Source organism: Physcomitrium patens, chromosome 13 (assembly GCF_059467195.1).
Source record: "Physcomitrium patens ecotype Gransden chromosome 13, ASM5946719v1, whole genome shotgun sequence".
Lineage (NCBI taxonomy): Eukaryota > Viridiplantae > Streptophyta > Bryopsida > Funariales > Funariaceae > Physcomitrium > Physcomitrium patens.
The window spans coordinates 2,281,707-2,306,858 of NC_143422.1; the positions used below are offsets into that span (position 1 = coordinate 2,281,707).

General features: G+C 30.7%; 1 protein-coding gene and 1 long non-coding RNA gene across 2 annotated transcripts; both read right to left on the reverse strand.

Annotated features, from left to right (window-relative positions):
- Window positions 1-18,096: 18,096 nt before the first annotated feature.
- On the reverse strand, window positions 18,097-18,692 carry LOC141046120 (uncharacterized). Its single transcript, XR_012218824.2, has 3 exons — window positions 18,590-18,692; window positions 18,349-18,410; window positions 18,097-18,227 (listed from the first exon to the last, which is right to left on the reverse strand). It is a non-coding gene; the product is annotated as an uncharacterized LOC141046120 (long non-coding RNA).
- Window positions 18,693-20,610: 1,918 nt separating this feature from the next.
- LOC112290212 (3-oxoacyl-[acyl-carrier-protein] synthase, mitochondrial) lies at window positions 20,611-24,510 on the reverse strand. The gene is made up of 14 exons (XM_024536281.3): window positions 24,205-24,510; window positions 23,533-23,735; window positions 23,334-23,438; window positions 23,056-23,127; window positions 22,835-22,921; window positions 22,566-22,717; window positions 22,343-22,423; window positions 22,219-22,252; window positions 21,974-22,040; window positions 21,783-21,859; window positions 21,574-21,634; window positions 21,279-21,361; window positions 21,064-21,135; window positions 20,611-20,953 (listed from the first exon to the last, which is right to left on the reverse strand). Exons 1-14 carry the CDS (start codon window positions 24,323-24,325, stop codon window positions 20,783-20,785), a joined length of 1,386 nt encoding a protein of 461 aa, XP_024392049.1. The 5' UTR covers window positions 24,326-24,510; the 3' UTR covers window positions 20,611-20,782.
- Between the last annotated feature and the right edge of the window lie 642 nt (window positions 24,511-25,152).

A 25,152-nucleotide genomic window follows, 5' to 3' on the forward strand; every position in this document is an offset into this window, starting at 1 on the left:
ACAATATTAAGACCACTAGTCTTTGTAACAAGTTGGACTATCAAAGGTTTAGACCATTTTTTATTTCTGCACAAATCAATCCAGTTGCATATCGTTTATCCCTACCAAAGTTAATGAAAATCCATCCAGTATTCCACGTATCTCTTCTTGAACCATACAAGACAGTGGACATACCAAGAAGAAGACAAGTTCTACCTCCTCCTATAGAAGTGAACAATAATGAAGAGTTTGAAATGGAAGAAGTTTTAGATTCAAGGCGACGCCAAAATAAATTAGAATATCTTGTACATTGACGCAAATATGATATTAGTGAACACACATAGGAGCCAATAAAGAATCTTATAAATGCAGCAAAGGTAGTGGAGGCTTTTTATCGACAACATCTATCAAAATCAAGATAAAAACCTTCTTTATAAAAGAAACAAGATCTAGGCAAGATAACATTCTATTTTCAATCCTTATTTATAGCTTCTTTGTAGTTGTGACACTCAAAAGATGGAGAACCAACAACCAACAGATTCGACTCAAGAACCTTCATTTACTGACCTGTTGGACAAGACATTATGATTGTCATAACCTTCAAGACGATGCAATCAAGATAAAGATCTTCAAGAATGACATGTTTTTCTTTGAATAGATGGCGAGATACAACGCGTTTGGTATCACGACCTTAGAAGGGACTCCCGATGTTTGGTGATTTTACTAGAGGTAGGAACAACTCCTGATGGTGTTCCAAATGTTTTATTCGAAGGAAGTTATGAAGGCCTCAACAATAATCAAATAATTGGGTGGTCTTCTTGCCTTGAAATGGGACACTATTGATGATTGGGAGGCCTTATCAATCATCTTTGAAGAGAATAAAGATCAAAAGATGTAGCAAATATATTTCGTTGCATCATAGATTTTTTCAACATATAATTATTGCTACTCGTAGAACTTGTCCCTAAAAAGAGAGGATAATGTCACGGACATACGCATGTAAGCCAGTACATATATGTATAAATAGGTAGAAATAAGTTAATTCTCTAATATTTGCTATGAAAGCTTTCTAGAAGCTTTATAGATGTTACTTTGACTTTATAGGTATCTTTAATTGACTTTTTGGGATTAGAAAAGTTATCAACAAGTTGGCCATGTACCACACATGTTGTTAGCTTGAAGATCAAGCTAACTATGTAGCCCACACATAGAAAAACTTGCCTTGTAAGTTAAGGGATGTGTCCTACAAAGTCAACACATATTGGAGGTCCTATAGAACTTCGCCACATAGCCCCTAGTAAGATAGTATATATAGAGATAAGAGTGAAGCCTTCTTCAATTTACCAACTCCTTTTTTGCTTCTAGTCTAGTTTCAAAGATCTCTAGTTATCTTGTCTTTTGGCAATAGCCATTTTAGTTTCTTTTTTAATATACATATTGAGTTATTTTTTTTTTGTGATTTTTCTTTGAGAGAAGTCTTACTTGTTTATTTATCTTTATCAAGTTTTTGTCCTTGATAGAACTACAACTTACTAAAGCTTGCTAATTAGGATTAAAATTTACAAAGAGAATTCAAAATTACCTAATTATGAAAGTAATAAGGTAATTGGAGTTTTTGTATGGTTGAAATTACTAAAAAGAGTATTTTTGAGCTCTTTGTATTAGATTTAAGGACTTTTGAATTAAAGTTCAAATTGAATTCTTATAAGGGTGAAACATATTAGAATTCTTGGATAATTGTAAAATACAATCCCACCTTCCACCTCCATATGCCCAGTACATTTTTAAATAAGATAACATAGAATATGATATTGTGGAAGTAAATTATTAGAAATTATGCATTTTGATGTTTTTCGACCAATGAAGACACCATCAAATAGAAGTGCAACGTACTTTATCACATTTATTGATGATTTTTTAAGAAAAATGTGGATTTACATCATTAAAGCATAGAGTGAATGTTTCTTAAGATTTAAGGAGTTTAAGGTTCTTATATAGAAATAATGTGAGTACAAGCTCAAAGTATTATATTTAAATAATGAAATTGAGTAGATATCAAAATATTTTGATGAATTCTTAAAAATTCAAGGTGTTGCAAGATAATTCTCTACACTTTATATTCTACAATAAAATGGAATTATTAAAAGAGCAAATTATACTATTGTAGAGATAATAAAGAATATGCTTCATATACAAAATCTTAGGCATGAGTTTTAGGCAAAAGTAGTGATAAATATGGGACATATATGAAATAGATGCTCAATAAGTGGACTTACATCAATGACTCTTCAAAAAGCGTGGAGTATGAAGAAACCTTATATTTTACATGTAAAGATTTTTGGATGCATTGTTTATGCAAAGATACTAGATTATATGAAGTCAAAACTTCATTCAAAAGATACAAAATGTATGTTTGTTGGATATTGTAAAGTTACCAAGGCATATAAGCTAATATATTTAAAAACCAAGAAAATCATCAAGAATTGTGATATAAAGTTTTTGGAGCATAAGAATACTTATGAATACTTGAAGATGTATCCAAGTGGAAGTAATAGTGTATTTGTAGATATATTTTTAATTTTAGCAAAGAAAAAAAAAGAAGATGATGATATTGATGATGGTGGAAATTCAAATCAAAATGAAAAGTCAAAGGTAGACCATAGTGTACCTAGAATTGCTAAAATCAGCAATAAAGACTATCAAGATATTGGAGATGATGATGATGATAAGAAGTACCAATCTTTGAATGTGAAGAAATAATTTTTAAGAGAGAAGAAGCTTACAAGAAATTTTAGAGTGAAAGAAGATGAAGCTTCATCAAATAAAAGGAGATATCTTTTGAGAGATAGAAAATAACTTGCTGCATCGTGGAAGAATTTTATCTTTTCTTAAATAAGTGAAGAACATGTCAATGTTGTACTTTTTGCTGATCTATTGAGATTGTATGATGCAATAAAGTCCACAAATGCTATGAAGTGAGAGAATGCCATAGAAAAAGAGTACAAATTTCTCATGAATAATGGAATATGGAAATTGACTCAATTTCTACCAAATTGATCTTCAATTGGTTGTAAATAGGTGTTTAGAATAAAAAGAGATGCAATAGATAATATTGTAAGATAGAAGTCGAGATTGGTTGCCAAATGCTACTTATAAGTGACTGGTATTGATTTTAATGAGATATTTGCTCTCATGGCCAAATTCTCTACTATTAGAATCATTGTTGTAATTGGAGTAGCAATAGACTTTGAAATGCATCAAATAGATGTGAAGATGGCTTTCTTGAATAGAAATCTTAAAGAAGACATCTACATAGATCAACCTTAAGGATATGTAGAAGAAAAGAAATAATATCTTATTTGTAAGTTGAAGAAAGCTTTGTATGGACTCAAGCAATATCCAAGGACATGGTATCAACGTAGTGAAACATTCTTTGTGAATGAAAGATTTTTAAGGAGTGAATGTGATCATTCCTTATATGTGATGCAATGAAGTGAATTCATTTTTATTATCATCATCTATGTTGATGGTTTAATTATCTTAAGCAATATTATAAATATAATAGATTAATTGAAGGCAAAGTTAGAAAAGAAGTATAAGATGAGTGATTTGGAAGAGCTTCACTATTGTTTAGTAGTAGAATTTGTGAGAAATTGTGCTAAAAAGACTATTATAATAAGCCAAAATAAATACATTAAAGAAGTATTGAAATGATTCAAAAAAAAAGAGTATAAGACTATTGGAATACCTTTGGAGGCCAATTTGAAATTGATGAAGTTCAGAGATGAAGAATTTAATGAAGTTGAAGGTCAAATACAAGGTGTTCCATACAAGGCAAGAATGAATTTATTTATATATGTAATGGTTGGTACAAGGATCGATCTTACATATGCAGTGAATATTGTGAGACAACACATGTCAAAGGCTAGGCTAATCCATTGAATAACTATTTAAAAAATCATGACGTATTTAAAAGGTACTTTATATTTCAAATTGTATCTTAGAGATGATAACATTAGTTTGTATGGTTATTGTAATGCGGATTGGATTAGAGATACAAATGATAGAAGATCAATAATATAATATGTATTTTTTGTTAAAGTAGGAGTTATTTCATGGTATTATAAGAGATACTTAAAAATTACAAGGTCAATAATAGAGGCAAAATATATGGTAGTAAGCCATGGTACAATAGAGGCAATATGGCTAAAACAAATTCTAGAGGACATAAGAGTATTATAAATGAAAGCAACTCCAATGGAGTATGACAATCAAAGATGTCTTGCATTTGTAAAAAATCTAAAGCATCATTCAAGAACCAAGCACATTGTTATGCAACATCACTTCATAAGATAGAAGATTGAAATGAGAATGATTAATATGAAGTATTGTAAAATAAAAGACATACTTATTAATTTATTGACAAAGGTATTAATAAAGGATAGACATCATATTTTGACAAAGGCACTAGTAAAAGATAGACATTACATGATAACAAAGGCATTAGAATTGAAAGCCTTTAATCAATAGCAAAGTGGGAGTGTTAAAGTATATAAATAAATGTGAAAGTAGAATAAGTAATATTGTAGAGGATATTATTTTAGGTTAGTTTCTAATGATTAAAAGGTTGGCTCTTGGTATATAAGAAGGTCAAGAAATAAAGTAGATGAACAAACCAAGGATCTTAAGAATATAGAAAATATATTAAAATCATATTTGTATATTAGATAAGACAACAATGAATAGTTTTAATATAATGTTAGATGGATGTATTCATCAAAAGATAGAAGTTATCTATTAGGGCGGTAGCTACTACTTGTAAGTAATGAGTATTGAAAATAAGAGATATCTTACTACATACTCTCTTTGTATACAACCTTATTAATACTAAGTGTTGTGACTTTAAAGTGCTTATTCTTTAATAAAGTTAGTCTATCAAACTACCAAACATAATTAAGGTGGATTGATTTTATTGAAAACTATATTAAAAAGTTGTATATGAAAAATTCATCATATTTGAGTATTGGATTTTTGAAATATGATGGAATTAATATGTATGTACTTAAAAATTAACATGTTTAATACTTGCTAGAAATTAGGCAATATCTAAAGACTTTTAATGAAATTATGGTTGATTTTTTGTGTGGAAGTAATCAAAGATATAAATTAATTTGTAGAAAATTTAAAATTCAATGAGATAATTAGATTAGAAATTATTAAGTGGTATATATGTAAAAGAGATTTCTATAAGAATAGAAGTGATTTTAGGATATTTAGTCACATCTTGGAAATTCTTGTGCATCTTAAATTTATATATTTGATGTAATTTTTTTTAAAAAAAAGATGTTAATAAAAATTATATTTTATAAACTTGCAACTTATTTGAGCAATAAGTAGTAGCTAGAGGTCCAATGCTTTCTTGAGGCAAATTCTTTCTACTACAACACTATGTCAAGGACAAAGACTCGATGAAGAAAAATATACACCAAAAGGCTATCTCGATATAATAAGTCAAAATATAAACAAGTAGGTATATTAAAAGGAAACTGGAATGGCTATTGCCACAAGACAAGAAACTAAAGACTCTTGAACCTGGACTAAAAGCAAGAAAGGAGTTGACAAGAGTGAAGAGGGCTTCATTCTTGCCTCTATATATACTATCTAACTAGAAGCCACATGGCGATGTTCTATAAGACCTCCAATATATGTTGACTTTCTAGGCCACATGCCTTTGCTTACAAGGCAAGTTTTCTATGGATGGACCATGTAGTTAGCTTGTTCTTTAAGCTTCCAACATGTGTGGCACATGGCTAACTTGTTGACCAAGTTTCTAGCCTAAAAGTCAACTATAGACTCCTATAAAGTCAAAGCAGCGTCTATGAAGCTTCTAAGAAGCTTCTCTAGAAGATATTACACAATTAACCTACTTTTATCTACTTTTACATACTTTTATCTATTCATATAGGTAATTATATGTATGTCCGTGACACACTATCATAGTTGAGAATAATTCTTAGTGTGACTAAATCCAAGAGTTTTTTATCAATCTTGAATAAAATTTTTTAATAAATTAGCTCTAAGTAAATATACCTCCTAAATTAACTACAAATTAAGCTAAATAAAAATATATTGTACATAAAGTATCTTCTTTTTTACAAAAATTTTTAAATACATTATATTTGATCATGCTTAAAACATCCATATTTGTGCTTGAAATGCTTAATAAATATTTGAAGAGGTTCAAATAATGTTGGCTCTCTCAATATAAATAAAGTTGCCTTTATTTCTTGAGCCATGCGAGACAAAGTTATTACAATGCTAATAAAAGAAGTAATTATTCTTTTTCTTTTGATATCTTCTAAAGATGTACCAATTTCTCTTTGGATTGAATCTTCTTCTTTCATTGTAGCAATAAAGCTTGAAATAACACCCTCCATAAGAGCTGAATTAAATTCTATATATGCCTTTCAATAACGCTCTACTTTATCAAATTCAAGTTTGTATTCTTCACTCCATTTTCTATAAGTTTGAAGTACCTTGTACTACAAATATTGTTGTAAGAGCTCAAAGGCATACCACTCATTGAAAGTGGAAGATCTTTGATGCTTCTATTTCATATATATTTGAAACTTAAGTTTTCAATCTAATAAAAAAAATACCTCCAATTCTTCTTAAGAATCTATTTCTCACCATTTTGTAAGGATCATTTTCCATCTTGTAAAATGTGACTTCTACGATCCAAAACATTCAAGTGGTATCCAATATTGAAACAAGCTAAAAAACATCATTAATATCTATTCTTAGTCTAAATACTTTGGTGCGATCACTACCTAAGTAGTCTAATCAAAGAGATCAATAATATCAACTCTTAGTATGTGTGAATATAAAATTCATTCCTTAACCTAATTACAAGATGGCCTTAATTAAGATTTTTTTATAATTGGTGGTATAAAGTAAAAGTAGTAAAAATAAAAACAAAAGAAGCAAAACTCAAAAATAAGTGAAACAAGTGCAATCAAGCAATTGTACACTACAAAACTATTCACAGTCTATTCATTGAGTTTTCATCTAATAAAAAATAAAAAATAAAAGTAAAAATATATTTTTAAAAAGATATTTTTTTTTATCTTTTTAATGGTATAAGAAACATGTTAATTTAAATTACTATGAGTAAATTATAAATATTTAAAAATAATAAGTAAATAAATAAAAAGTTAAGTAAATAATTTTTACTTCAAAGATAACTTACTTAAGAGATCAAGAGTTTAAGCCTCACTAAGGCTCACAAGTAATATATATAGGTTTCAAGAGAGGCCTTTAGAATTGTAGGGTGGTCTTTCAGGATTTCTCTAATGGTACCTTCATTATTAAATCCTTGAATAAAAAAATGGATTAAGGTTTCATCAGTGAAAAGTATTTCAACAAACCTAGTGACCACTAACTCGAATCATCTGATGTAATCAATGATTTCTTCACCATTTTCTTGCCCCAAGGCAGATAAGGCTATAAGGACATTACTTTGTCTTACATGTGGTCTAAATTATTCCAAAAATACTTTCATAAGCATGTCCCAGTTCACAAAGGTATTAGGAAGATTATTCCTATACGATTCATAGGCTGCATCTTTCAATGTACTAGAAAACTACACCAAGTAGTATCTAGAGCCTGTAATTAAATATGTGGTAAGCTATTCTAAAAATCTCTTCACATGTGCAGAAGGATTGTCATCTCTTATACCCTTGAAGGTGGGCATATTTGATGGCATAGGTGGTACTTGTAATCCTACCAGTATTACAATAGGTAATCCTTTTAATTGAACTAAGGGATTTATAGATATAGGATTTTTAGGTGGTATACTTTCAAGATCCATATGAAATGAAATAGGTCTAAATCCCTGTTCTTCTTGATCTATCTCTGGATTGAGATGCGATGGTTCTGATACTCCTTCTATCCATTGGTCCAATGGTTTATATAAACCTAATTCTATTCTATTTGCTAACTGGACTTCCACATACTCCTCAAATTGACTTGGTTCTAGTTGGATTTGATTAATGGGAATTTTAGACCTAGCGGTTGTTTTTTTTGGTGGTTTCTTTGAGTCCTCTATTGATAAGACTAAGTTTGGATGGAATCTAGTCAATCGATGCATCTAGCATCCTAAAAGCTTCAAGACGCTGTACATGGTTCTTTTATTATATTCAATTTGTCCTTACTTGAGTGGTGATTCACTTCAGAAGAGAAGGAACAACCGATCTCATCCCATACATGGTCACCTAGTCACTCTCTTTCACCTAGGAGATTCACTGCTTTACAGCATGGGACAACATCAGCTTCAACCTAGCTTTTCACCCTCCTAGCTTTCTAGATGAATTAACGTCCAAGAACGGAAGAAGATCACCAAAAGGCTTGGGACTAGCTTCCTTGGTGTCGGATAGAACCTCACTTTACTTCTATTCCTCCATAATGTGGCACATTGAAGGATTAACTCTTGGTTAAATAATTAGATTGCTATTCTAATTGAAAGTATTTTTATTTTTATTTTTATTTTTTTTTACTTCAATAATTTTATAATCTATGTATTCTCAAAAAGAATATTGTCTTTACTTGGATGTGGTACACATAGTAGAAGATGAATGCCTACTTAAGCCTTATGCAAGCTATAGGTAAGTAGAGTCACCCTTCAACTTCCACACTTCCATTGGCAATTTTCCACCTAGGGAGCATAATTCTTTTAATTCTCTATCAATATTATAACACTAGGCTGGACCATAAAAATCATGATGGATGGAAAAAAAGACAACCTGTAGGGCAACCTATTGCTTTCAACTTTGCCTTATGGGAGTCATTACGTCCCACAAGTACAGGCTCAACAACAAAAGAAAGTTATGCTGGCCATTAATCCGACTTCACTTTCTACAAAACAACTATAAATTAAAATAGTACCTATCAACAACACATCAGATTTTTTTTATAAAAAGAAATAGAGTAGAAAAATTCTTAGATTGTATAATGGATTTTTTCCACTTACACTACAAGAAGATAGAAGAGGTTTAGAAAATACTTGGGGACAACAAGTCCCGTCGTGCTCCTTCCTTGTCGACCATCTAAAATAGAAATATTTGAAATTAAAGGCTACTTCAGAAGAAGGATAAAGAACTTACCTCATGTCGTGCTCCTTCCATCATAACTCCAAAGCATTTCCAGCTCCAATTCAAAAAAAATAAACAAAGAAATCTACAATGATACAAGATAGAGAATAGAATATTCAAAAATAATACAAAAATAACCAAAATTCAAAACAATTAAGAAGAAAAAGTTAGTAGATGCAAAAATTAAGATAAATACTTTCCTAGCAACAATACTAAGAGAGACGGCTCCTGGCAAATGCACCAAAATGTGAGTGAATTTTTCTCTCTTCACTTAAATTTGATTTAATTAGATCATAACTTACATCAGAACCTAATACTAATTAATGTATAGATGCAAATCATCTATAAGATAGGAAAACCAAAATGAGGTAATAATCAAGATTAATCCAACAACACAACAAGTTAGTTATACTTTTTATGATTTAATTTTTAGCATTTGTAGTTCATTTAGTTAGGTGCCTTCCAAGACTTATTCTATCAAACTTAAAATTTAAAAATTATGAATTATAATAAAATAAAATAAAAATAATGAATACCACGCTAGAGTGCTAGTCTAAGGCTTTCCAAGGTAGTATTAATCATGTCAATCGGAATTCTATGTAGGAAGTTATCTACAGATGAAGTTTTTGTAACAAAACTTCATCTAGAATTAGAAATTCAGTAATAAACAGCCTTAAATATTTAAGTTCAGCACTAACATGATATTAAGATTTTTTTAAGATAAAAGATGAAAGTTGGAAGATTAAAAAATTAAAATAAATAAATAAAATAAATTAAAATAAAATAAAATAAATTAAAATTTAAGTTAGAAATATTAATTAAAAGTTAAGTGAAAGTTTAAAAGTAACAAAAGTTAAAGTTAAAGATTAAAAGTTAAAGATTAAAAGGTTGAGGTTTTAAAGAAATAGGAAAAAATTAAAAGATCAGATTACTTTTTATTTATTTATTTATTTATATTTTATCCTCAAGGATAAGAATGGATGGAAAGATAAGAATTTAAGATTAATTTCCAAGTGAGATAAAAGTTCTTTGAAATTATTAAATAACATTAATTGATGGTAATAAGACGAATGAGTGATAATATAGCAATTTAGGTGCTAAAGGATGTGATTAGAGGGTGATTAGGGAAGAAAAACTTACTTAGAGTATGTCAAGTTGAGGGCAGCAGATCCCTTGTCATTCAAAACTATGCTAACAATTCCACACAGCTCCTATGCACTTGAAATTTTTTGTGGTTGAGCTTGACGTAGAGTTGCTCCTATCTACCAAATTTCATGGTGATCCGAGGTCGGACATTCGAGATGTGTGTTTTCAAAGCAAGGCGACTTGAGCTGCCTAGGCAGCAGACCCCCTTCTACTTAAAAAATCACTTAAAATCAGTTAATAGTTTAAAATTCACAAGTATAATTTTTCCTAAAACCACACTTAATAGAGTTCCTTTTCCAACAAATCCCAGCAAAAAAAAATTTAAGTAAATACTAAGAATTGTTTTTTCAAATCTAGTTGTTCTACACTGCCGAGGCAGCAAATCCCTTCGCATTTAAAAATTCATTAAAAATTTGATATAGATCGGGAATCAGTGATTTAAATTTTGTAGTAAACTAAAATTTAGAGTTCATTTATTTCATTCATATACATCAAATTTGAGTCAGAGGTGACCGAGTTATAGATTTTTTAAGCCGATGCTCCTACACTACCAAGGTAATAGATCCCTGCCATCTTGAAAACTTGCCAAAAATTCGTTCCAACTTCAAATCAGGCATGCCTTATGCCGTTACAAAGCTAAGGGTGAGTTTAATCTGCTTACAAAGTTTTATAGAAAGAAAATAGAAAGAGATAGACTGAGCAAGTTAAAACTGAGGCGATATAAGTTTAAAGAAGAAAATTTGTATTCACAAGATGGGGGAACATTTTGCCATGGCTTTGCTACAAGAAGATGGAGAGAGAGAGAGGGAGCTCAGTCAACCAAGCCCTCTTAATTAGGTGGGAGGAGGATCAAAAGTGGCAGACACATCTCCACCATCAAAATCGGAAAATTCCTAACCAAGATCAAGGGTCCTTAATAACTCTTAGCCCAAACCCGATTTTAAGACTGGAAATGCCTAGAATTCAAAAACTAACACCTTTTTGATGAAACTAACACCACCAATGTCTCTAAAACATATTTTTATCCTATGATCAACTATTCACAAGCCCAAATATGAGTTCTAAATCATAAAAATTAATTAATTTACTAATTTAGTTGTAAATTTTAAACTACAATTCTAATAATAATAAGCTTACTTGTAAACTAGCAAGGGTTCTTACCATCAAAGCCTTCATAATCACCATTCTTCAATTTAAACTCTCTTAAGTATGAACTCTTGGCAAATCCAAAACCTAATTGCAAATTGGCCTTGAATTTGTGATTTTTTCCAATTTTTCCTTTTTTTCAACTTCAAGCAGTGATTAAAATCACTATGAGAGGAAACTCCACCAAAAATTTAGCTTGTCTCCATCTTTTTAAGATCATCATTAATTTAACAATTAGAATTTATATTTTTAATCTAATTAATTATAAAATAAAATTTAAGCTTAAAAATCTTTAAAATTAATTAAGAAGTTAGAGAAATTAGGTTTAAGGGACTTTCTAACCATAGTCAAATTAGAAATTAGCTTTTGGATTGAAAATTTAGTTTTTGGATTAATTTAAGATATAATTCCTAAGAATTAGAAGAGAAATTCTACTAAAATTGTAGTTTTATTACTAAAAAAAGATTTAAAGTAATTAAAAAAAATAAAATCATAGACCTTCTAAATTTACTATTTTTTCTTTTGAGTTTTAAAATAGTCAATCAATCTACTAATTAGAAGTATCCATCTAATTAACAACCTAAAGATATGATCAAAGACATAATTAATAAAAAAAATTAATTTGAATCTATTAATTAGTTATATTAGCATTAAAATTAGTAAAAATATGATAAAAATTACAAAAAGAATTGTAATTAACCATTGAAGCTTTTAATTATGCTCACATGGCCCTCAAATCTTACTCCATTTCTTCATAATGGCTTCCGAAGTGGTAAAACTCATTTTTATCTAAGTCTTAAAAATTTCTCTAAAATTTCCTAAAAAAATCTAAATAAATTCTAAATAAATTCTAAAAATTCTTATAATATTTTTATAATATTAAAATCAACTTTAAGCTATATTTTCTACCTTGATGATTTTTTATAGTGATAAAATAAATTTAAATCTACAATAAAACTTACTTTTTATATAACTAACTAAAAAGATATGAGGTTCTTTTTCATGCTTCTTCTAACTACTACTAATATTTAATTTTTTTTTTATAAATAATATGGATAGATAGAAGGCCAACATAAATATTGATCTTACTAAATAATCTTCTATAATAAGTATAAAATATTAAATCAACTAAAATAATTACCTTCAAGGCCTATTAAGACTCCAATTCTACAACTAACATTCTAATATTCTATTTGTTTAAATATTTCTATACTATTCACTATATATTGTAGTTCTAAGTACTCTAAATGCATCTTTTTTTCCTAAAATAATTAATGAGTTGATTTGATGATTTTTAGTATAAACCATAATAGTGACTACTTAAATATCTACAACTATTTAAAAATTAAAATATCAACTTGTACTTGCAAAACCACTAAACTTTGCAGTTTATCAATAATTACCTCCAAATCACTACAAGTCCAACATATCTACAAAAAAAGGCTTTTTTTGGCTATCAATTAAATTTCATGCCTATAATATGTCTAATAATATAAACTAGTACAAATACAAAATAAAATAGCTACAAAAAATCTCTGGAAATAATATCCCCAATTAGAAGAAGATACAAAAAATAAAATCTAAAAATCCACATTGAGTCTTTATTTCTAATAATATATAAGAAAAAATCAAAAATAAACTAGAACAACTAGCATGTGCCTATGGTTGATGGTCCCAAATTCCAAAATTTGTAATAACAAAAGACAATTGCAATAAAATAAAATATAGAAAAGTAAGAGAAAATCAAAAACTCACTTAAAAAGCAATTGGTATTTAGTAAATGCCGCCTCAATGCTCCAAATGATATCCACTTTAAAAATTAAATATACCAATGGATTCTTTAAGCTTCTTCTATATAAAATTAATTCAAGAATAATCAAATTTGGACTCCATATGCACTTGGAGTGAGCTTCCAAATTTGATACTTTAAGAATTCTAGATATTTTTTTTATTTTTTTTATTTTTTTTAATATTATAAAATTCTATATTGAATCTATAACCATAGACCATTGTCATTATGGTCCTATAACCAAGAAGAGCTTTTGATTGTGGTATCTAATTATTATAGATCCTATGACTACAAAAGCCTTTTAATTATTGACATTATAACTATGATCCTATAACCACAAAGAGTCTTTGATTGTGGGATTATACCACTATGGTCTTATGATCGTGAAGATATCTTGTAACCATGCAACCATATCATCACACTAACTTAAGATTGTGGCTTGACCTCTTAAATAGCAAGAAAATGTTGTAAGCTATTGTTGGCCACGGCTAGCCATCGACTACCATCTCAATGCTTTTTACTTCTTTGTACATCTTTTTGATGTTTAACAAGCTTAATATAACGTGATAATGCTTCACATTGTAAATTAGTCTTCTATTGCAATCCTTCTAGTAATTTCAAACACTTCTACTTAAGGTTATATTTTTTAACAAGTCAACTCACAAATCTCACCTTGCTTTGCTACACCAATCTCCTAACATTGCTCATAGCAGTAACAAATTCCTTCTACGTTCCATAGCTTTTGCAACCAAAATCTTATATTATAATACTCCTGCATTGTAAGCTCTTACAGTCTAGATCCTAATGTCGTATCATGTTCCTTGCATGTTACAAGCTCTGCCTCGCACTTTTGCCTTGTGACTCTAGTATTGCCTTATAGCTCCATCTCGCAACTCCAGTATCGCCTCTTAGCTTTGCTTTGGATCTTCAATATTGCCTTGCAATAAAAAATATAATATATATTGGTCCAATTATATTCTAGCACATAATAATGTATGAATACTACAACATTATAACCCAACTAGATTTTGGCACCTATCATAGTTGTACCGAAAATCCAGCAACAAAATTAAAACAAAAATAGGATTTATTTTTTATTTTTTTGTTTTTAATCTACTTCATTTTAACTTCTTATATCAAAAATTGAAGAGAATGAATGATTCTTGTCAATTTAAAGATTAAATATCTATACCAAATTAAGTCAAGCCATCTCTTATACTACATAGAAAGACTCCAATAGTGTAAGTATGAAAATAAGAAAAATCCTATAGCTTTACTTAAATGGCTAAAATACCATAGCTAAGCAAATCCTTACAATAAGTTCTCTCATTCTCATAATCACTTATAAGAATTGATTTGACAAGAATGTCAAGTCAAGGTTTTTTTTCTACTTAAAAATTCCAATCCTAATTGATATGAATAAGCCAACTTATGAAAAAACTATGGACCAAATTTAACTACATATATGGAGCAAGATTTGGCACCCAACGCCATATTACATGATAGAGCTAATTATATAATGCACATAAAGATAACTTATTTTGCAAGTTAAGACACATATCAAAGGTCTTATAGAATATTACTATATAGCTCCTAGTTAGATATTATATATTGAAACAAGAATGAAGCCTTTTTTACTCTTACCAATGTCTTCTAGTCCTTAGTCTTATTTTAAGACTTTTTAGTTTTTTTTATTTATGGTAATAGCCATTCTAGTTTAATATTATATCATATATGAATGATTATCTATTCTTTTTGTGTAACATAAGAGTATATTGATCTTTTAGTTGTTTGAGATTCATGTCTTTGATAAGATGATAAGCATAATATGATCTTTAGAAGAAAAATCAACTATCTTCTTGTAGTCTCCAAATAAAAGTCTTGCTTCTATAATTCAATTAATGAGTTATATAATAATTAGGAATGATCTATTATAAAATCCTTGACATGGAGTAATATTTTGAAATAACATAATAGGACATTTGACCTTTAGATTCAAGCAAAATGGTGGCAATCCAAATAGACTTAAGCTATTGAAATACTTGGTTGAATAATAACTACTATTATTGGTACCATCTTCGATAATTACTATATCTATACTAAAATTGATACATAAAATTCTAAAAAAAAAATTTATTACATGCTTATTTATATCATTAATATTATAACTTTGTATAAATAAAATAGACCTATTGATGAAATATTTATCTCATACTTGTACATATATATATATATATATATATATATATAGGCTATTTCTAAGTTTTTAAAATAATTAAAATGACAAATTTAGAATAAAAATACATGTACATTTGAGTATGTATATATATATATATATATATATAATATCTTGATTTTTTTATAAATTTACCATAAAAATACTTATATCCAACTTTTTATCATAATATTATATTAGGTGTGATTATTGTTGTGAATAGAGAAGATAAGTAAAAATAGACAAATTGTATTTAAAATATTTAGATGAATAAAAAATTAAATTTGGTGTAGCAAATAAAAACTTTATAAATAGGGAAAAAATAAAAATTAATCAATCAATTCAAATAATAATTATTATTTTCATACTATAATAAATAAATTTATAGTTATGATTTTATAATGATTTAAAATATGAGTTGAATTAATTTAAAAAAATATATAATATGTAGGTGGAAATTTTAAAAATTATCATATATATATATATATATATATATATATATCATTCTTTATAAAAATTTGTATTGAATTTGATTTTATTTCTAACATTGTATCCTTTGATGTTATTATAAAATACAGTTGAAAAACTTTACTTGATTTTTTTCTTAAATTTTAAGTCAATCACCTATTGTAATTAAAATAATTCTAAGATAAATTATTTTAATTAAGAATTGAAAATTAAGGAAATCAAATCAGTATCAATCCAGTTTATAAAATTTATTTTAATTACATTTTTTTCTTATAACACATCTGTAAAATTATAGCACATAATAATAATTAAGCTAATCTTACATTGGAAAGACAAGGAAAAAAGAAAAAATAACTTAAATTCAACATGGTTCAGAAACATATTCACACAATCAATAATTTTTATATACCTTTCTATTTATTGTGCTAAAAAAATGATTACAAACTTGATATTGTGATTGCCATAGATTTTCAGTAAAATATAGAATAATATATATGAAAAATATATGAAAAATTATATCACTGACTAGTACATGATATGAATGACGAACTTATAATGTTTGAGACATTGAAGAGGATAAAAACAATGTAAAATTTATTTAAAAACCAGAATCTTTAAGAAAAGCAGTAGCTAAAATCTAAATGATATCCATTTTGTACTAAGATTATTATATTATGAATCATATTCATTTTGACAAATAGTAGTGTTCTGTAAATTTCAACAAAAACTCAACAAATTATTTTGTTGAATAACTCTTAATTGTGTTCTTTCTTGTTTTTTTAGAATGTGTTTTTTCATAGTACTCTAAGATATTATATTATAGGGTTATATTCAATGAATTTTTAATACAATTTTTTTTTAATATAGTCATAATTTCAAATATTATATTCTATCATTTTTTACTTGTTATGTTGATTTGGCACAAGAATATAATTATTTTAAAAAATAAACCCGGAAATAATTTCTCAAAATCATTATATTACAAGTTGTACATTTAAAAGTTTATTTTATTAGTTAATTCTGCATAAGGCTAAATATAGTAAAAATATAAGTATAACCTTATACTTTGCAAAATAACTTTACACAAAAGTTCTAAATGCTAACTAATTAAATTATTATATGATTGTAATCATAAATCATTTTAATTAATTGAACAAAAAATATGTTCCTTCCAACCCTTTGTTTGTATGTATATACAAAAACATATTGAAATAAACTTCATTTCCTGCTTGAATCTGATTTCTATAGAACCTAGTAACATACTTGTTTAGTGTCTACAACCCTAAAATGTTAATCAATTCTACATTATGTAAAGCTCTGGCTCTATTCTACAATAGCTTCATTCAACACATCAATTTGTTTTGTTCCATTTATATATATATATGTATTTTGGATCTTGTGACGACTTTGACTTGATATACAAACTTGAAAAGCCGTGTGAGAGAACCGATAAAAGAAGACTTTAAATCGCGGAAAGCTGAAAACACAACTTGAGGTACCAACCGCAATTGTGGTTCTTCTTTTGACCAGCAACATTGGCGGACTTACTATCAGAGTGTTAATTTTACTATCAGAATGTTTAAATCAGAATGTTTGTGCTACAATCGCAAGCTTCAGAATATTGTATAACTCCTCTCTCGTGAAAGGATGAATATAACTAACACTACAATATTATCTTGTGAGCAGCATCAATCCAGACAGAGATGGATTACATGCAAAAAAATTGAACAGGGCCACTCAAGATTTCCCCAATCTCACACAGTCTTTACAATCCCGAGCTGCAAAGGGCACCTGAATCCATGAATCCGTTACAGAACTTGACAATCCAGTGGACACATCCCAAATGCGCATCTCCCCAACCCGCAAAATCACTAGAAAATCACTTCAATAAATTCTAAAGGGACTCATACTGGGTAAGATACAGAAAATAGACCCTACAAAATTTTCGTAAGTCTGGCGGATTAAATTATCTCAACAACAGCGATCCTCGACAATCAAGTTGCAAGATTAATGTTCATCTTCTAAGACATATCTCCATGAGAAATCATGACATTGAAAAAAGTGATTCTTCTGCGCAAGTTTTAACTCAAATTGAGCCCTGCGCTTTTCCTTTCCCATTTTACAATTCACAATCATAGGCAAGCAAGTGACCATTTGAGAGACGAACCGTGAGCAAAATTAGGGCAACACTAACCTGGAGTTCCATCTTAACATGGCGTGACATCCTTATCAGCGCCACAGCAATTGAGCAATCCATGAACCTTCCAAAACCCTTCCTTTACGACGCACTCTATTTCTTAACCCACAAACTTGCTCAAAAGAAGCATGGAGTTTTCTTTTTGTGCCAACCCCAGCAAACAAAATTGCTCTCAGATTACAATTTTGAGGGCATAGACACAAAACAATGTTACATGCTCTGTCTGCACTTCTGTTTCTATTGTATGTGTGAAACTTACACAACTTGCAGCATCAGCTGTATCTTGCTCCAGTTGAAAACGAACCTCTGTATCAACAACACCTAATGCATACAATTCAACATCACAGTAAGACAAGGTTTAGGAGATTTGAGAACAAATATTAGATGTAATAATAATTTAAATATATGTTTTGGATATATACATATAAATATATATATATATATATATATTTTTTTTTTCTAATGCCACCACAATTTTTGCTATTACCATCCCAACTCACCACCCACTTGATAGTTCCTATCAATGGTTAAGACAACACTATAATATAAATACTCTCCACTTGGCTTGACTCCCATGGATTCCCAATCTTCTCTCCCCATACATTGATGCTATCAACATTAACTAACTAACTCAGAGAGTTTAGAGTTGGGGGCTTTGTGAATTGTTGCATGGAAACTACTTATACTTCACTTTTGATGAAAACAATGAGAGATGCAATCAATTAGAAGGATGTTTTGTCTTCTCTTGTTTATCCCATGTATTTATCCCCCCTTAATTGTTTTATGTAATAGATACTATTTTTTTTAAAAAAATTGTGTTTTTTTCTTCCTACATGCTCATTGTTTATGAGCAAACCTAGGATTCAACAATAACTGAAATCAATGCTCGATATTCTGAGCCAATAAATTTTTAATTTTTTTGTGTACTTACAACACACTTAACATTATTATGTCATATATAAATGTGGTGTAGAGTTTCAAAAGAAAAAAATTAAAATTCATTGTATGCATAACTTGATTTGATCTTTCATAAAATAATAAAATAATAATTTAATAATGTTTTTTTAATAATGTACATCTTTTATTAAAAATATTTATTTTTTATGTTAAGATTATAAATCTTAAAGTAATTTAAAATTTTAAATTATATTTAATTCACTAAAAATAATCAAATGAATTAATTCTATTATGTTATTTAAATCCTTTCATTTAATGTACAAAAATCTATTCTATTCTTCTTTTCATACTTTTTATTATATTATATTATATTATATTTTTTACAAAATTTAGAGTAGCATTTTCTAACTATAACATTACATTACAATTAATACCTAATATTCTTTTGACAATCATATTCTATAAACAAATCTCTTAACTCAACTTCCAAATAAATATTATCTAACAAACTTTAATCTATTGGATTAAGTAGAGGACAATATTTAATTATAGTAAAACAATCATTGAAATTGCTGCTCGATATTCTGAGCCAATAATCAATAACAAAATAATTAAAATGCAATAACAAACAATAGCTGCTCAATATCAAATTTTTGATATATATTATGAAATTTATCTTATAAATAAAATAAAACCAACCAGAAAATACTCACTATTTAAGGCATTATTGTCAATTTTTTTTTTACACTTTATATATTTGTAACATAATACTAAAAATTTCTGCACCAAATATTGACTTATTTAAAACATGTAATTATTTATTTTAGCACTTTGCATAAATTATAACTATAATCTAACAATACATGGTTTTAATTCTCTTATTTCTTTTTGTTAAGCCTACTATTTAAATGTATGAACTTCAACCAAATCTATAAAAAGATTTCCAATTTTTTAAAAACAGTTCTAAATTTTGCTTACAATTATACTTTCTATAATTCTTTACAACCACAATGTATAGGATATTTGTACATAATTTCACAGGACATTATATATAACCCATTTCTTTTTTCCTGAAAAAGTATCAAAAAATTTAAAAATCATTTATAATACAATTCAAAATAGGTCAAAAAGTTGAAGATGGTAAAATAGCTATCAAACTAACATCCACTAGCATTTGGCTTCTTGCAAACCCCCTTAGTATTGAGGTAAAATATGCATAAATGTAATTGTGACCATGCATATTACTTAGAAAGTTTAGTTTACTTTTGTGAAAATACATTTACATTCCATGATAAAAGTTCATTTGAATAATTGCAACTCAAAAGTGACACAATTAGTTTTAGAATATGCAATTCAATGTTAAAACAAAGGATCAAATTTGATTCTAAAATTGCAGCCCAGTTATAAAATTCAGAATGCTATGTAATGCTTAAAAGCACTTCATTAAGCTACTCTGCACTTTATAGCATTATGTTAGTTAAGTTTGACAGGTAGTTTGAGAAAACCTACCTGTGGCTCTTTTCTTCTTCCTGTTGACTGTATCCGAGTTGATTTAGTTAACTCGCTTTCAGCTATGGCATTTGGCATTGTACAGCTTAGACATTAAGTTTCCTAACGCAGGAAAATCATTCAATGGCTTCCACCGGTTTTTTTCATTTCAGCTTTTCACTCAATATCGAGGAGCGATTTCAATAACTGTTTTACTATAATTAGCCCTTCTATGAAAAAAATTCTGCAGTATTTTGGTAAAACTATTCGTATGAAAAAGGCCCGCCTGCCATGATAAACTGCTGACTCTACGACACTGGTGGGGCAGTAAACACCAGAGCCGCATTTGTACCACCAAAACCAAATGAGTTTGTCAATACTGCTCGGATGTTCATGGACTTGGACGCTTTGAGAGGGCAAAAATGACCGTCAAATATAGGATCAGGCTGCTCCAAATTCAATGTTGGTGGTGAAATGCCCTGAAAACAAACCCGTGTCCCAAAAGATTGTTACGTATAATACCATTTTCATTTTCTATAAAGCCCATTCAAAACAGGGAAAATATCTCAGTTTGGATAGAAGGACTCACATGATGAAGAGCCAGGACACAGAAAATGGCTTCCACAGCGCCCGCTGCTCCTAGTAAGTGACCTGTGGCGCCCTATGCCAACAGATATTGCACCACCCGTTAAAGCAACGATGTCATGTCTTAAACCAGAAGGGGATTAACATTTGATTATGGCAACCCGTGACTATTCAGTGCATAAATAAGAACCTCAAACATGGGTTAATGTTGAGTAGTACCTTTGTAGAGGATAACGCTAGGCGACCTGAGTGAGCATGATCCTTGAACACATCCCGTATGGCTCGTGCCTCAACTACATCACCTGCAGGTTCGAAATCAAACAGATACATGCTTGTCAAACACTCCTGTTTCTACATCCTTCCAGGAGTTGCAAGAGGTACCAGAGCCTCAAACATCTTTGTAATGTCTGACTGAAAATTTACGTAGTAATCCAGGAAATGGATTGATTACTGTACTGATATTTGAACAGGCATTTTATCTAAGAAAATCTCTTTATGCAGGCAAAGAACTCACCTAAGGGGGTTGACGTGGCATGTGCGTTTATGTAGTCTACGTCTGTAGGTTGCAAACCTGCCTGCCCATGTGCCCATCAGAACATGTACTTTCCAGAGACAAAGATAAAGGTGATGTAGTATGGGCGAATGATCAAATACTTAGCACCACAACACCACCTTACAGTCCATCAAACAAAACTTTGAAAATAAATGAGATTTAAGACAAACCTGTTGCAGGGCACGACTCATAGCTAAATATGCTCCTCTTCCCTCTTGTGATGGTTGAGTAATGTGATGTGCATCTCCTGCAAACAGTGCATCAGAAATGTTGTCTCCGAGAGACTTAATCAAACTAGAACAATCTATGCCAAGGAATGAGACTAGAAACTCCAAATGAAATGCATCCTAAAGATCTTCACCTGACATGCCATAACCTCGTATTTCAGCATAGATCTTTGCTCCTCTATTTAGCGCGTGCTGATACTCCTGTACAACCAAAGAAAATACTCTCCTTGTCTCTCAATCCAAACCTTTGCATTTAGCAACATCAAAGATAAGCTTAAAATATTGCACCCATTTGCAGTTGGTCTTGATCAAAACTTACAGTAGTGTCTCTAAGTCCTATTGAAAGAAAATTAAACAGAGAAGAGCAAGGAATTCTCACCTCTAATACTACAACACCTGCACCTTCACCCATTCTACATCCAACAACAAGAAACGGAATTAACACTTCGTTTTAAGGATCAGCTTGCTCCAAAGATGAAGAAAGCAAGGGATTAGATAATCACACAAATCCATCTCGAGCTTGGTCGAAAGGCCTGGATGAATGCGTGGGGTTATCGTTGAACTTCGTACTCAACGCTCTCGCCCTACCACAAAGCAAGGAATCCAGAATTAATGTAAAGCTGCGTTGGTTGTCTCAAGCTCATTCAAAGCTATGAAACAAAAATGAAAACGAACGACAAGAAAGGGGTTCGAACTTGACAATATGAAATATCCATCTGAGGGCACCTGCAAAATCCAGCCATTGACAATGGATCAATACTTGATTCAGTTCCTCCTGCCACCATGACATCTGCATCTCCGAACTTAACCATGCGAGCGGCATCACCCAAAGAATGAGCTCCACTTGCGCATGCTGTCACGACAGCATGATTAGGCCCCTGGTATACAACCCATCCCAGTTAGCAACCTCCCTACTCACATGCAATAACCTCTTATTAAATGAGAAATCCAGAACGCTTGGGAAACTTAGTCAAGAGTTCTGAGACTTAACCAACCTTAAAACCATGGCGAATGCTGACGTGACCAGCTGCCATGTTGATCAAAATACGAGGTACAAAGAAAGGGGTCAGGCGACGCAACTCCTGTACACAGCTAAGGATTAGAAAATCAGGAAAAATGGGAAGACTATCAGAAATTGGTAAGGACACACTCACCAATAGAATGATAGGCACTGAATACCTGAAAGCTCACTTCCTTTTTAATTACTACTCCATACCTTCTTATTGATAAGGTGAGCTGCTTCCAGGATATCGTTGATAGAACCAATTCCACCACCAATTGCAACACCCTGGAGACCAAAAATTGCATACAGCAGCTCAATTCGTTAAGAATCTCAGAGCATGTACGACTCTGAAACCTGAAATAATCTCATAGTCTCACAAGAGTTGAACTGAAAAATAACCATAAACTCTCAAAATTTTTGAAACCTAAAACTTGTCATCATCCCCAAAATGCACATCCGTGGACCACGAGGTCCTAGCTACAGATACGCACCGTGCGCTCTAGGTCAGCGGCGTCTTGAGGATGCCAATTTGCGTCTGTCAGGGCTTCCTCAGCAGCACATTGTGCGTAAGCTATGAAAGCTGGGCTGGTCGAATTCTGCGACCAAAATCAGAAACTTTAATAATTGAAAAAACCTTTTCATGTACTGAAATTCCTCAAAGAACGTGACAAATTGAGGAAGAATACGAACCAGCCATTTCTCGACATCAAAGTCACCGGCAGCAGATCCGCGAGGCACAAGCGCAGCCACTCGAGAAGGAAGCTGCTGCAGCAATCCAGGATCCTTTAGCCTTAGACTCTCGGCACTCAGGGCTTGTACTCCAGTCTTAAGTGCAATCAATCTGTCCCAGCTCACTTGCACTCCTGCTCCGAGAGGGGTTACTAATCCCAACCCTGCCACCCCCACAAAAAAAGTGCATGTCTCCACTATCATCAGGGCTCACGAAAGTCGAAACCAACATCTGCTCTTCTCCAAAACATTTGGTTTCAGGAAGTGAATTGTTTCTACATTTTCATTTTTAAACCCCTAGATGAAGGTCCCGATCGAAGTACCACAACTTAGCTAGGGCTGACCATTCATCTTCGATACCATACCATCAACGACACCTCCAACGCTGATACAAAAAACACTCTCTAGGAACCTATTCCAAACGGTCCCAACAAAATCAATACGGGGTAATCCGGATAGCTAATGTCAAATGCCACCGAAGCCTCGTCCACAAAGCCGTAATATACCTCCAGGAAGAGAAATTGGCCTCCCGATCGGCACAGAACCAGAACAATTCAAACCACAAACGAGAAGTATCGGCAAAATCTGAACTCAAAACCTAGCTTGCCAATAGGGAAGGCAAGTAAATCGTACCTGTGACCACAACACGGCGCTGGGGAATTTCTGGAGGTGGAAGAGAGCTCCAGTCATAGCTTAGGCGTCGAGCTCCTCGTTTGAGCAGCCCATCAACGATGAACCTGCGATAGCGCACCATCGCTCACACGAGCTGCTGCTGGTACTCCTGCATCGATGGATAAATCTATCGATCGAAGAAGAAGAAGAAGAAGCAGAACCCAACTCGTGGGACTACATGAGAATCACAACCCATACCCCGGAATTCCGTGACTATGAAAAAATTTCCATTCCTCGCTGCGCCGCTCACTCGCTCGCAGATAGTCTGTGCCGCGCCGGAGAAGCAGCCCTCCTCCGCTTCATCCATATAGTTCATCCAGAAATCATCCACCACATTCATCTTATTTCCTCATCTACGATATTTATCCTCATCCCTTCTTCCTTATCCTCATTCCTCATCCTCTTCAACCTTTCCTGGGGGGACATAGCGCAATAAAATAATAATAATTTTTATTTGAATTTGTGAAGTGTTTTCCTGAGAAGAAGAAGACATGATGTTAATAGTCTGAACTCATGGTGCTATAAATTGGGTTTCAATATATCAAGAGCTTTTATGGTGTTGATGTTTTCGTATAGATGTATTTTTGTCAAATTGAATACATACACTTATTAGTATGATATAAAATGCCTATAGACAAGGTCTGTAATAGGTAATATTAAATTTCACTTTTTTTCTTGGCTCCTCTAGCCTTCTCTCACTTTACATTTAAGAAATGAAATAAACAAGGAACAAGAAAGAAAGAAAGTGAATGGAGAGGAAATAGAGAAAGATATTGGAACAATAAAAAGAAGTTAAGAATTGGGAATGGAGAGTAGTATTGCTTCAATATAAGAATAGATAGAGTACTATGAGGATATGATAGTGTACAAAGGGAGGTCTGACTAAATTCAATCAAAACATATTAATGA